The 11,953-nt window shown below is 48.2% G+C and overlaps 1 protein-coding gene across 1 annotated transcript in view; it reads right to left on the reverse strand.

Annotated features, from left to right (window-relative positions):
- Window positions 1-402: 402 nt before the first annotated feature.
- fyco1b (FYVE and coiled-coil domain autophagy adaptor 1b) overlaps window positions 403-11,953 on the reverse strand; it is a 20,978-nt gene continuing 9,427 nt past the window's right edge. Inside the window, exons 7-18 of the mRNA XM_008287488.1 lie at window positions 10,674-10,770; window positions 8,184-10,604; window positions 7,478-7,570; window positions 6,736-6,854; window positions 6,339-6,506; window positions 6,118-6,258; window positions 4,013-4,215; window positions 3,760-3,901; window positions 3,556-3,660; window positions 2,162-2,372; window positions 720-829; window positions 403-626 (exon numbers count right to left, since the gene is read on the reverse strand). Coding sequence (XP_008285710.1) covers window positions 551-626; window positions 720-829; window positions 2,162-2,372; window positions 3,556-3,660; window positions 3,760-3,901; window positions 4,013-4,215; window positions 6,118-6,258; window positions 6,339-6,506; window positions 6,736-6,854; window positions 7,478-7,570; window positions 8,184-10,604; window positions 10,674-10,770 — 3,886 coding nt within the window. The 3' untranslated portion in view covers window positions 403-550. The remainder of the gene's footprint in view (window positions 627-719; window positions 830-2,161; window positions 2,373-3,555; window positions 3,661-3,759; window positions 3,902-4,012; window positions 4,216-6,117; window positions 6,259-6,338; window positions 6,507-6,735; window positions 6,855-7,477; window positions 7,571-8,183; window positions 10,605-10,673; window positions 10,771-11,953) is intronic.

An 11,953-nucleotide genomic window follows, 5' to 3' on the forward strand; every position in this document is an offset into this window, starting at 1 on the left:
AAAAGAGAACCACCTTCATGACAGTGAAAGCTCTGATTCCATAGACTTCGTATTGCAGTGAGAACTAATGTAACAGGAGCACGCGATGCCCAGAACCTTCCTGGAGTTCAGAGGGTTAATTCACTAGTTCATGTAGTACCAGATGTTCCTGCCTGGAACACACAGTGACGGGAGGTTTGAACCCTATCAGCCACTCTGCTGTCAGAGAGTCTTCATCTAACAGACGACTAAAGTGACAAAAACAAACAGTTCCACGTCTGTGGAGATGCTGCTCGTATGTGCACACACAAGAGCTGCACGCTGAGAAACGCAACAACCTGCTGGTCAGTCCGTGGTACCGTCAGACGGCCTAAAATAAAACTAGCTTGTATAAAAGGTAGTGAATGCTCACATCCAGTAGTGTAACAGGTTTCCTTCGTTTACCACCATCAGCTGTTCAACAACTCACGAAAGCCGGGAGAGACGTGGCTCAACACCAGAGGAGCCGTTTACCTCGAGTTTAAACACCCTGAACAGTTTCATAAAGTCCGTTGAACACCTGCTGCGTCGCTCAGAGGAGGTCGGTCCCGTCGTAGACCACAGGCTTGTCCAGACTCAGATGATACAGCACTTTCTTAGAGATGAACCTGATGAACAGAAACGACAGACAGCGCTTTATGTTCCTGTTTAACTCTGAGGCCAGACCAGAAACTGTTTTTGTTTTGTACAACGCTGCTGACCTGGAGAACGAGTTGTCGAAGATGAGCGTGTATTCTCCGGGGTTCCTGACCTTCAGCTCCCCTTGAATCGTCTCCTTGTGGGAGTTGCAGCGGGTCAGCGGGATCAGAACCTGCAGAGAGCAAATCAGGAGTCGAAACATTTGTAGATGAATATTTCTGTAAGAGGAACAACAGGAGGCAGAGATGGGGCGTGTCCTCAGATCTGGATCTAAACCTGATGAATCCCAGTGACATTAACCATCAGCCTGCTCTGACTCCTTTTCTCTTTCCGATCAGCGACAGTGTGTCTTCTGCTCACAGGGGATTCAGCTGCATTAGCAACACGGTGGGAAGACATGTTGTTTCTACCTGACTGTTCAGGAACTAAATAATTCACAGATGATTCTTTATGCATTTCATATTTACATATTTATATTCGTTCCATGATAAAAGCGCTCGTTCTCCTCATGATGCACTAAAGATAAATATTAAAGTGCAGGACTGAATCCTGTGACTGCATCTCACCGTTGTTCTGTGGAAGGTTAAAACAGCAACAACACCGAAGGTCCATGCAAACGGTTTCTGCTCTGCAGCTGTTTTCGGTCTCTACCACCTCCTGAGGGAAACATCTGGCTGTTCAGCTAGCTGCTAACGGTGCTGCGTCTATCCAACACCGCATGAGGACTGAGAGAAAACCAAAGCTGTGAGGTTTCAGCTGAAAACGAGCTCAAACTTCTCGTGAAGCTGCATAAAGATCGGGCCGATCGTTGTCGGTGGGTTAATCGCCATCTTTCACGTTGTGGTTTTGGATCACGTGGTCCATCGTGTTTGTGTTGCTGAGTTAGCGCTTAATGTTTAGAATATCTGACACGATCAGCAAAGTGTTTTAATTCTAATAAATTCTGGTTGACGACTGAATCAATGAACAGACATAAGTGTGAACTTAAGTGTTCACTGTTCATCTATATTTATCTGCATTCTTCATCTGTCTGCTACAGTCACAGATCAGCGCAACTCAAAGTGTAATTACAGCGATTATATTCAACATTTAAGAGTTTTTGTCTCCAAACTTATTGTTGAACACGTCCACGCTCTGATCCAAGCTGCCATCAGGAAGCTTTTAAAACAAAACTTTCCTCCCAAACAAGCTCATCCTCCATCACTGGTCACCTAACCTTCTTGTGCATCTTCTTCGCGGCTGGTAAACCAACTTTAGCTGCATTAGCGCCACCTAGCGGCCAGAGTGTGAGTATCAGTGTTACTGGTGGGACAGAAGTTAGAGAACTGAGAACAGTGCAATTAAATGTCTTCTGTAATAACATGTTGAAGTCCATCCCTGGCTTATATACGTCACCAGTTTACTGGTTGAACAGTCATTAAGCTCAGCTAGTCGTGGTGTTTTATCGACTTTAAATCAGGTCCGAGGTGGAGCTAGTCCTCCAAACGTGCCCTGTCGTACCGACCTTGGCCTGCTCCAGTGGGATCTCTGCGCTCTCCCTGTAGACCACGCTGAAGGAGATGCTCTTTGGCTCAGAGGTGAAGGTCCAGGAGACGGTGGCGCCGGGACTGCTCATGGTGATGGGGATGGTGCTGTAGCAGCTGGACTTGATGAAGAGCTCTCTGGAGCTGTCGCCAAAGCCCGAGATGTCGTCCACCGTGAAGTGAGCAGAGAGCCTGCAGCGGTTAGTAGGACAGCTCACATTAACACGGAGCTTCATTATAGGTTCATCTGATCAAAAAGAAAAATCTAGAGTTCCCCGGACTGAGGTTGATGTGTTTTAGCTCCTTGTTTTATTCATGCAGCATTATCAAGTGTGTCGGACTAAGTTTTTCTCTTTCCTGTTAGAGCTAAAAACATCTGCCAGTTGATCCACATTTAACGGGTACAGGTCCTCAAATACAACAACTGGTATCTTCGTCTAACATTTTACTGGATCTTTGGGTTTGGCGCTGCTGCTTCAGTGAAGAAGGAATCTGAAACGTTCGCTGTGGATCTGGGAAACTGTTTGGGAGACTGTTTCAGCACGTTCTGACCAAACATGTGATCGAGCTAATTGTCAGATTAACTGTAATTCATCAGGTGCAGCTCCAGCTCCCTTCAATCTGACGTCCAGCTTTCTTTCATTTTCAACCTAATAATAATAAACATGTACGTAACAATATGTCAATAATAAACCATTCATGTAAATGTTCTTAAAGTTCTTCTGTTTTTTTTGTTTATATTGTATATAAAGTGTAAATAGCTTCAGTTTATAGTTGTGTTTTCTTGTTTTTCTTTCCGTCACTTTGCTGCTGTGACGTTGGAAATTTCCTCTTGTAGGACTAATAAAGGATTTTCTATTCTATTCTATTCTTCAGCTCAAATCAATCATACACTTCAGGCTGCTTCAGCTGCAGCCACAAACCTTTCATCCTTTTTTTCCCACAGATGAAGCGGTGCTGACCAACACCTGTGAACAGACCCTGAGGTGTTAAACGCTGGAGTCCCTCTTTATAAATGCTCACTGGAGGGCTCCAGACTAAAAAAACAAAACTGCATCAGCATGAAGGAATCGTACGGTGAAGTCCTGCAGGACATTTTTTGGTGCTGGTGGCTCAGCAGCTCCTCAGCGAGGCAGATGGCTGCTGACACGATGCCTTGAAGCCTTTTCCTCAACTCGATAAACAAACCGACTCAAAGTTAACGCAGAAGCGAACCGCGGGCTGTGGAACTCGGGGCAGGTAACGTTCAGCGAGGCGCCATGTTTCACTTCCCATTGTGGGATTTTCACCACAAAATTTGGGAGAAATGACATTAACAGCTGGTGTTCTCGTAGACACGACTCTGAGTGGAACCTCCACAGCAGAGGAAACTCACGTGAGCTCTCCAGACTTCAGCAGACAGATCTCTGCATCCTGGACCGCAGCACCGAGGTCCTCGGTCTCCTCCGCTGTGAGGTCTCCGGCGCTGACGCTGTTGCTCCTGATGATTCACATTCAGACATTGTTTTTTTACTGCATATCGATTTCCACACAAACACTGACACAAAAGCTTGCAGTGTGCTTCATGTGAGATACTTACAGCTGTGCTGCCCCCTGCTGTCCGTGGCCGGGAGAGCCGGCGGTGGCAAAGGAGAGGGAGTCGCTGTCGTAGACGCCGCTCACCTCCTCCTCTGTGATGATGTCGAACACGCCGTCGTCCAGCTTGTCGCCTTCATCTGCTCCTGGAAGACAAACATCACCGGACTTCACACTCTCAGCCTCCAGCAGCACAACTTAAAGCAGGAATCCCTTCCACTTGTGTGTGTGCAGGTGTGATGGAGGTAGTGAGCCACCTGAAGCCACGGCTCGTCCGGCCTGCAGCAAGCGGCCGAACGGCGTCCCCGGCATGCTGTGAGCCGCCTCCTCCTGCGGGTGGCGCTCCACCACCGCGCTGTGCTGGTGGTAGCAGTCCCTGCAGCAGCGCTCTCGGGTGCCTCCCTGCTGGGTGCTCACTGTGTTGCTGCAGCAGTAGTAGCAGAAGGGACGCCCACACAGTCTGGACGGAGGGAGATGGAACATGTGAATACGAATGACTCTGAAGTTTACAGCATTATGGAGCAGACGAATGACGAAGGAGTGCATTTTGTGTAAAACGCTGCCACATACAGAAGATCTAGATTTAAAACGGTGCATCTGAGACGATGCTGAACAGCAAACAAATGCTGCAGGAGGAAGTCGTCTTTAGTTTGTAGCCTCTATGTGGAGGACAGCCTGCAGAGACATCGCTGAGACGTTACGGCACAATGAGTCTTTAACTGCAGACACAGAAGCTGATCAGTTTAAAGTGTCACGACTCTGTTATTTATGGCCTCGTTTCCTTTTTAATAAAAAGACTTTTGAGCTTTTTGTCAGTCTTGGTTCACACAATGCTGCAGCTGTCAGATCCACAGACGGGTTAATATTATTATTATTATTATTATGTCATATATATTCATTGTTCCTTAATTCCTTACAATGATAATAATAAGAATAAAGAACAAAAACACATAAAATAAAATATATGAATATATATAGAAACTGTTACATAAATAGATATTGTTTAAAAATGTACAGTTTTAGGTTAGTCTTTACTAGTTTCGGTATTAGTTTTTATTATTATTATTATTATTATTATTATGCAACATTAAAGAAGCTAAGAATAGAAACTAGAAGATGAACCCGGCGTGTCAACAAACACACACTAATGCCTCCTCACAGGAAATTCAGACTACAGACAGTACTTGTGTATTTTAGTGAGTTCTGCAAGTAACAGAAATAAGTTTATCTTCTCTCCTAAAGTCTAGTTTTCATTTTTATTTGAGGGAACAAAATGTTTTGGGTAGCTATAATAATCTACTGATCACACTGGTGCAGGTCCTGATGCTTTCACACCGAATCCAAATGTGTAACTACAAATTAATGATCCCATAATATAATAACATAACGGACTGGATTATTGATCTCCACACTGGGCATCTTAATTATCAAGACTTCTTTTAAACAACATTGGAAAGGCAGCACTGAAAGACATCCCAGGAGACCGGTTAAAGGAACGGAGGCGTCAAAGTATTCAGGAAGCGCTGCGTTAAACATGAAGAAAACATTATGAGCTTGTTTAGATCCGTTTGCTATGATGTGAAACTTTTTGTAAAGTAGAGCGCTCGATGTTCACCACTGGGTTGGTTTCTGAATCCAAACGAGAAGTGAAATACAGAAATAAACTTGTTGTGGACTTCAGCGACGCAGTTCTTTTGACGTGCGTCTCTCTTTGTGTTGAGTTTGGCAGGAATCAGGAATCATGTACGTCTGCAAACTACAAAACACGCTTTAACAGTCAGAACTAGTGCAGCTTAACCCTGTTCAGGACCTTCATGTCATCCATCATCTCTACACCTTAATGGGGGGGCGGAGTCTATCCCAGCTGACTCAGGGTGAAGGCAGGTTCACCTGGACAGGTAACCAGTCTATCACAGGGCTACACTTAGAGACAGACAACCAAGCACACTCACATTCACACCTACGGACAATTTACAATCACCAATTAACCTCAGCATGTTTCTGGACTGTGGGAGGAAGCCGGAGAACCCGGAGAGAACCCACGCTGCACGGGGAGAACATGGAGACTCCACGCAGAAAGAACCGGCGACCTTCTAGCTGTGAGGCAATGATGTTAACCACCGCTCCACCGTGCAGCCCTGAGCAGGACTTTTATACGTGTTACATGTTAAACAAATGTTCTGATCGGTTGACGTCGTTTTGGTTCCTAATGCTGACAAATGTCCTTCTTTGTCATGTTTTTTTTTTACATTTTTAACACCTGTCACTTAAACCAAACGGGGCCCAAAAGACCCCAACAGTCCTGAACAGGGCTAAAAGCAGCACCACTGCATTGGGTTTGATGCACAGAACACGACCGGACCTGCAGCTGTACTTGCGGAACCACCAGCTGAACTGCGTGTTGCAGCCCAGGCAGTAGTTGACGTCCCGCTCCGTCTCCTCGTCCCGCAGCTTCTGCTCAAACTCCAAAGCATCCGACTTCTGCCAGAGGGCGTCCTTCTCCCTGCAGGAAGCACAGAGCGGCGGATTGGTGTCAGGAAAGATTTCAAACCCGCAAACGACAAGCAGAACCAACGTTTCTACCTGATGAGCTCCACCAGCCGTTCCTCCAGGTTGATTTTGGTGCGGTAAAGATCGTCGAGCTCGGCGGCCGTCTTGAGGTCGAAGCTCTGTTTGTCCTGCGTGACCCTCCGTAGGTTGTCGGCCATCTCCTGACAGGCCTGCTGAGCCGCGGCCAGCGCCTCCTCACACCTGCAGACATCACCACACACAGGCCGAGTCACGACCCGCCCAGAGCAGCACCAAGACGCTCAGCCAGCTTTGATCGCTTCCACGCAGATGTGATTTTTTAAATTTTTTTTTGAAGATTAGAATATTAAAACACAACAAGAATCCTGATCTAAACATTCCCGATTGAAAAGGTTTCATCACAGAGCTTTAATTTGTTCCAGAATGTGTGGCTATGAATACAGTATCTCACCTTGATAAATTCCCTCTCAGATGGATTATCTCGTCTTCTTTCTGCTGGATGAGATTTTCAGACTCGGCCATCTGGATGTTTTTCTCCTCAATCTGTTGGCAATATCTCTGATTTCCAGCCTGCAATCAGTACAGCAAAGCAAGACATTATTTCTGCTTCCTTGTGAGTTATGCTCGTGACCGTAACATTTTGATTACTGCGATTGCCAAAATACACACAATGCAACAGGAATACGTGGGCTCATGTTTCAATCCCAGATGCAAAAAAATGAAAAGAAGTGCACGTAATCTACATGCAGCGTTTTCTACGGTATCATCCTGCATTGCTCTCTGCAGCGTGGCCGATATCAAACAGTTTCATTTCCTGGTCCAAACCGCTGTGGCTGTAAAGCGCAGTCATGCAGGGGAACGATGTGGACCACATTTTTTACAAAGTTGGTTTAAGTTTGCTTTTGTGACGCAAATACAGAAAAAAAAAGTGATTTTCAGTGTGATAGCAGATCTCTACGAAGCAGTCAAACTGCACTAGGAGTCTAAAACAAGTCGGTATCTACACGGGCAGAGCGTGTGCACCGCTGAGTTACTGTAAAGCTGCTCGAGTTCAGCCCCGTCACACAAGGACCTGGAGTCAAACATGGTCCCTCCAGGAGAAGATCTGCTGTTTAAACCTCCTTTTAGCACAACTTTGCTCTCATTAGTCCACAGAACCTTCAGCAGGATGGATTCTAGACACATGGTCTCACCTCCAGCTGTCTCAGTTTGCTCTCCAGGCCCAGCACTTTCTCCTGCTCGGTCGCCAGCTGCAGTTTCACTTCCTGTAACTCCTGATTCACGCTCTGGACGAGAAAGTAAACAACAGAGTAAACGCGCTGATGACTGAAATATGACGGACATTACAGTAGACTTGCTAACAGCCATCTGCAACACAAACAGAGTTAAAAACTAGAGATGCCACCGGGTTGACTCGTCAACGCAGGGCTGCTTCCTGACTTCTGTCTGCTGTGCTTTGACATGTTTTTATTCATACCCCTCCATTAAAGAAAAGGTAAAACTGACAAAAGTCACTCAAATATCTAGAAACTGAAAAAAGTAATAATAAATAAAACTTTGCTAAATTATAATTTAGTGAAATAAGACGTTGCTGTTGAATTGTGGTTGAAAAGAATCGTTTCAAACTGTCTTCCTTTAATGGGAGGGTGTGAATACATTTGAGGACGGCTGTATTTATGCTTCTTGATGCTACCTAATACTACTTTCAGTTATTTTAAGTGTGACGATGCATCTGCTGCCTTTACATCCTCATAACGAGCAGATCAGAAACCTGTATTTCCACATACATGGGCGAGAAGTCAACACTCTCGAGCTGATATCAGGTTTCAGGAAGCAGACAGATTATTTAATGAAGATGTTTTGGGCAGGAAGACAGCATTCCTGTTGTCTCAGTCTGACCTGGAGCTGCTCCTGGTGTTGCGTCGCCTGGCTGCTGAGCTGCAGTCGGAGCGCCTGCGTCTCCTCCTGGCTCGCCTCTTGCACGGCTTCGGCCTCCTGCTGGGCTTTGCTCAGCTCTTTCTGCAGCTTCTGCTCGGACTCCAGCAGCCTCTCGTCGTTGTGGAGCTGGCTGAGGAGCTCCTGGTTCTCCTGACGGAGCTGCTCCATGCAGGTGTTGAGCCTCTCGGCCTCCTGAGTGGCCTCCTCCTCCAGCTCCTGCAGCCTCGTCGACAGGCTCTCCCAGCGCAGGCGAGCCTCCTCGTTCTCGGCGGTCAGCATGCACACGTGCACGCCGAGCTCTGCGGTCTCCGTGTTGGCTCTGTGAAGGGCCTCCCTGGACTCGCTGTTCTCCAGACACAGGGCCTCGTAGCGCATCTTCAGCTTGTCCAGCTCCTCTCTGGAGGCCGTCACCTCCACAGCCAGACCCGCCCGAGCCTGCGCCTCTCCGTCGCGCTCGCGGACCAGCGCCTCCTCACGCTCCCGAGATCGAAGAATCTCGTCCACGTGCCGGCGGTTTAGCTCCTCCACCTGGGCCTTCAGCTGCTCTGCTAAAACACGGAGGTCCTCCCTGGAGGCCTCCGTCACCTCCTGCAGAGCCTGAACCTTCACCCTCTCCTCCGTCCCTGCCAGGAGCTGAGCCCGGAGCTCCACCACCTCCTCCCGCAGCCTGCTCACCTCCCTCAGGTTGAGCTCCAGCTGAGCCTCGGCTATAACCAGCCTGAACGGGGCCTCTTTGGTTTCCACTGAGGAGCTCTGATGGTCGTCGTGAAGCTTCTGCATCTTCTCGTTGCTCTCGGCGGCTCCTTTCTCGTCGTGCTGCTCTCCGGCCCGGCTCTCCAGCTCCTCGGCTCGAGCCTGCAGAAGACCACATGTCACAGTCTGCTCTCTGAGCTTGGCTTCAGTTTCCTGCATCTTTTCAAGTAGCTCTGCTTGGCTTCTTTGGGACGCGGTGAGGTTCTTGTCCAACTTGTCAGCTTTGGCAGTGAGCAGGTCCAGCTCCTGCTGTGCTGCGGCCAACTGCTTTTTCAATGAAGACTGAACATCTAGAAGTTCCCGATTTTCCCGCTCTGACTTCTTTAACTGTGCATCTGATTGTTCCATCTGGACAACCGCCTTCTGGACAAGCTCCTCCAGGTGCAGGTTTTCATCTAGAAGCTTCTTCTCTCGGTCATCCACACTCATCTTTGCAGCCTCTACTCGACCTTTCAGGTGTTTCTCAGAGGCCCTCAAAGCGGCCAGCTGGTCTAACAAGGCCACCCTGCTCTCGGTCATCTCTGTGACGCTCGCCTCGCTCCTTCTAGCGGTTTCTAACAGCTTCGTGTTTATGTCCATCAGGTGGCTGCACTGGGTTTTGTAGTCTTCAATGCTCCCCGTTTCACCGCAGGAGGACACTTCATCCTCATTGGGCTGAGAGCTCAGACGTTCTTCCTCAACATTTAGCTTCTCCAGCTGCTCCTCCAAGTGTTTGACTCGTTCTGAGCTGGCAGCTAGCTCTTTATCTCTGCTCTTAAGAGTTTTTCTTAAATCCAAGATCAGGCTGTCGAGCTCCTCACTGTGGCTACTGCTCATGCTACACCTCTGCTCCACCTCCTCCCTCTCCTCCTGCAGTCTCTTCCTCAGCTCCTCCGCCTGCCGCTCCCTGCACTCCAGCGAGGCCTGCAGGTCCTGAAGCTGCGCTCTCAGGTTCCCCGTCTCCTTCTCTTTTAACGTCAGCGCCCCCTGAATCCGGCCGACTGCGCTCTGGAGCTCCTCCAGCCGCGTGATGGCCTCCTCCCGCTCATCGTGGGCTCCGGCTTTGACCTCGGCCAGCTTCTCCTCGCTGCTCCTCAGCTCTTCCTCCCTGAGCTTCAGCTCCTGCGACAGACGCTCGGCGTGCCTGGCTCTGTCCTCGGCCTCCCTCTTGGCCTCCAGCCTCTCCTCCTCTGCAGTCTTAAGTTTATCCAGGAGCTCCTGGATTTTCCAGGCTGAGTCGCAGTAGCTCGCCGTTTGTTGTCCCTTCTCTGTGAGAGCTTCGTCTAACTTAGAGAGAAGCTCCATGTTTTTGTTCTCGGCAGCTGCGAGCCTGTCCTGCACTTGGCTGCTTATCGACTCCCTGCAGGTTTGACTTGTTCTCTCCTCATCGGCCGTTTCTCCGTTGCTGTGGGAGGCTGGAGACTTCTGAGCTGATAACTGGCCTCGGAGGTCTTTGACGACACCTTTGAGCTCGGCGGCCTCTTTGCTCAACTCCTGAACCCTCGCTAAGAGCTCCTGCTGTCTGAGCTCCGACTGGTCGAGCTCCACGCGGAGGTTATCTGCAACGCTGCTGCCAGGAGGCTCCCCCAGTTCTCCCAGCTCGCCGAGGAGGCTGTGACTCAAGTCTGGGATTGGGAGAAACTCCTGCGCCTGGAAAGAGACGGCACTAGTTAGATGCTGCACTCACGTTTGTGGACGATCGTCTACATGCAGACGTACCTGTGAGTGTGAGTAGCTGCTGACCAGGCTGTTGATGCTGGAGCAGCGACTGGGAGGCTTCCACAGGTACGCCGACGAGCCGGGTCCTATTGTTCGCCTTGGACACGAAGATAAGATAATAATAATAATAATAATGGAGATACACTGATTAGGATCACGTCAGACACAGCAACAGAAAAAACGTGGCTCAACGATGACGCTCTATTTCAAACGTGCTACAACTTCTTCACAGCTTCTGGGTAAATTTCCGGCCACGTCACATTCGGTTCCACGGAAACAGAGAAACAGCAGCAAGCAACGTCCGACTTAGAAGGAAGAGAGAAGGAAGCAAGGCGTTGTGCAACACTTTGAGAAGTTAAAATGTGCTGATTTCCAGATGAACTTCCTCAACTAGTAAAGCTGATGAACATCATTCTGTGGTCATTTTATTAGGAAGCCACTTTGGCCATGTCCTCGTTCTGATGCAACACCGGCCTCTGTGACGCTCATAATGTTTGTGTTGATTATGTCAAAAGCGTTCATGTGGTTTTTGTGCAATAGGATAAGATATTTAAAAACGATGTCGTCCACCTCAGTCATGGAAATAAAACTACATATTGTAATCTACAGCTGTTTGTATGTTCGACTGACCTGTTGTGTAACCACGACCACTGAGTGAAAGCAACTTCTATTTTAAAAAAGAGGAATCAAAAGCGAAGCAACTGAGCCAGTTTCTCCTTAACGAGCGCCACAAGATTTATTTAACAACGAGACCTGAAATATATCGCTGGCAAAAAACTGATGGGATTTCCTCACACAGATCAGCTTTAATCAACTTTAATCAGCTGCAACAGAAGTGAAGCGTTTTGTCTGCTGACATCAAGACTCGAGGTTTAAAGACGCGGCGATCTTAAACGAGCTTAACGTGCGGCGCCACAGCAGACTTCACGTTAAATGATGCCAGTAGTTCTTTGTGATGAAGCCTCTTCCTGGAAGCCTTCCTGTGATGAAGCAGTTTCCCTTTAGTCACTCAGTTACTACCAATGTAAAAAAAACATGACAAAGCTCAGAGTGTGTGTGTGTCTGTGTGTGTGGGTGTGTGTGTGTGTGTGTGTGTCTGTGTGAGAGTGTGTGTGTGTCTGTGTGTGAGAGTGTGTGTGTGTGTGTGTGTGTCTGTGTGAGAGTGTGTGTGTGTTTGTGTGTGTCTGTGTGTGTCTGTGTGTGTGTGTGTGTCTGTGTGAGAGTGTGTGTGTCTGTGTGTCTGTGTGTCTGTGTGTGTGTGAGTGTGTGTGTGTGTCTGT

Source organism: Stegastes partitus, unplaced genomic scaffold (genome assembly GCF_000690725.1).
Source record: "Stegastes partitus isolate 25-593 unplaced genomic scaffold, Stegastes_partitus-1.0.2 Scaffold503, whole genome shotgun sequence".
NCBI classification, from domain to species: Eukaryota; Metazoa; Chordata; class Actinopteri; family Pomacentridae; genus Stegastes; species Stegastes partitus.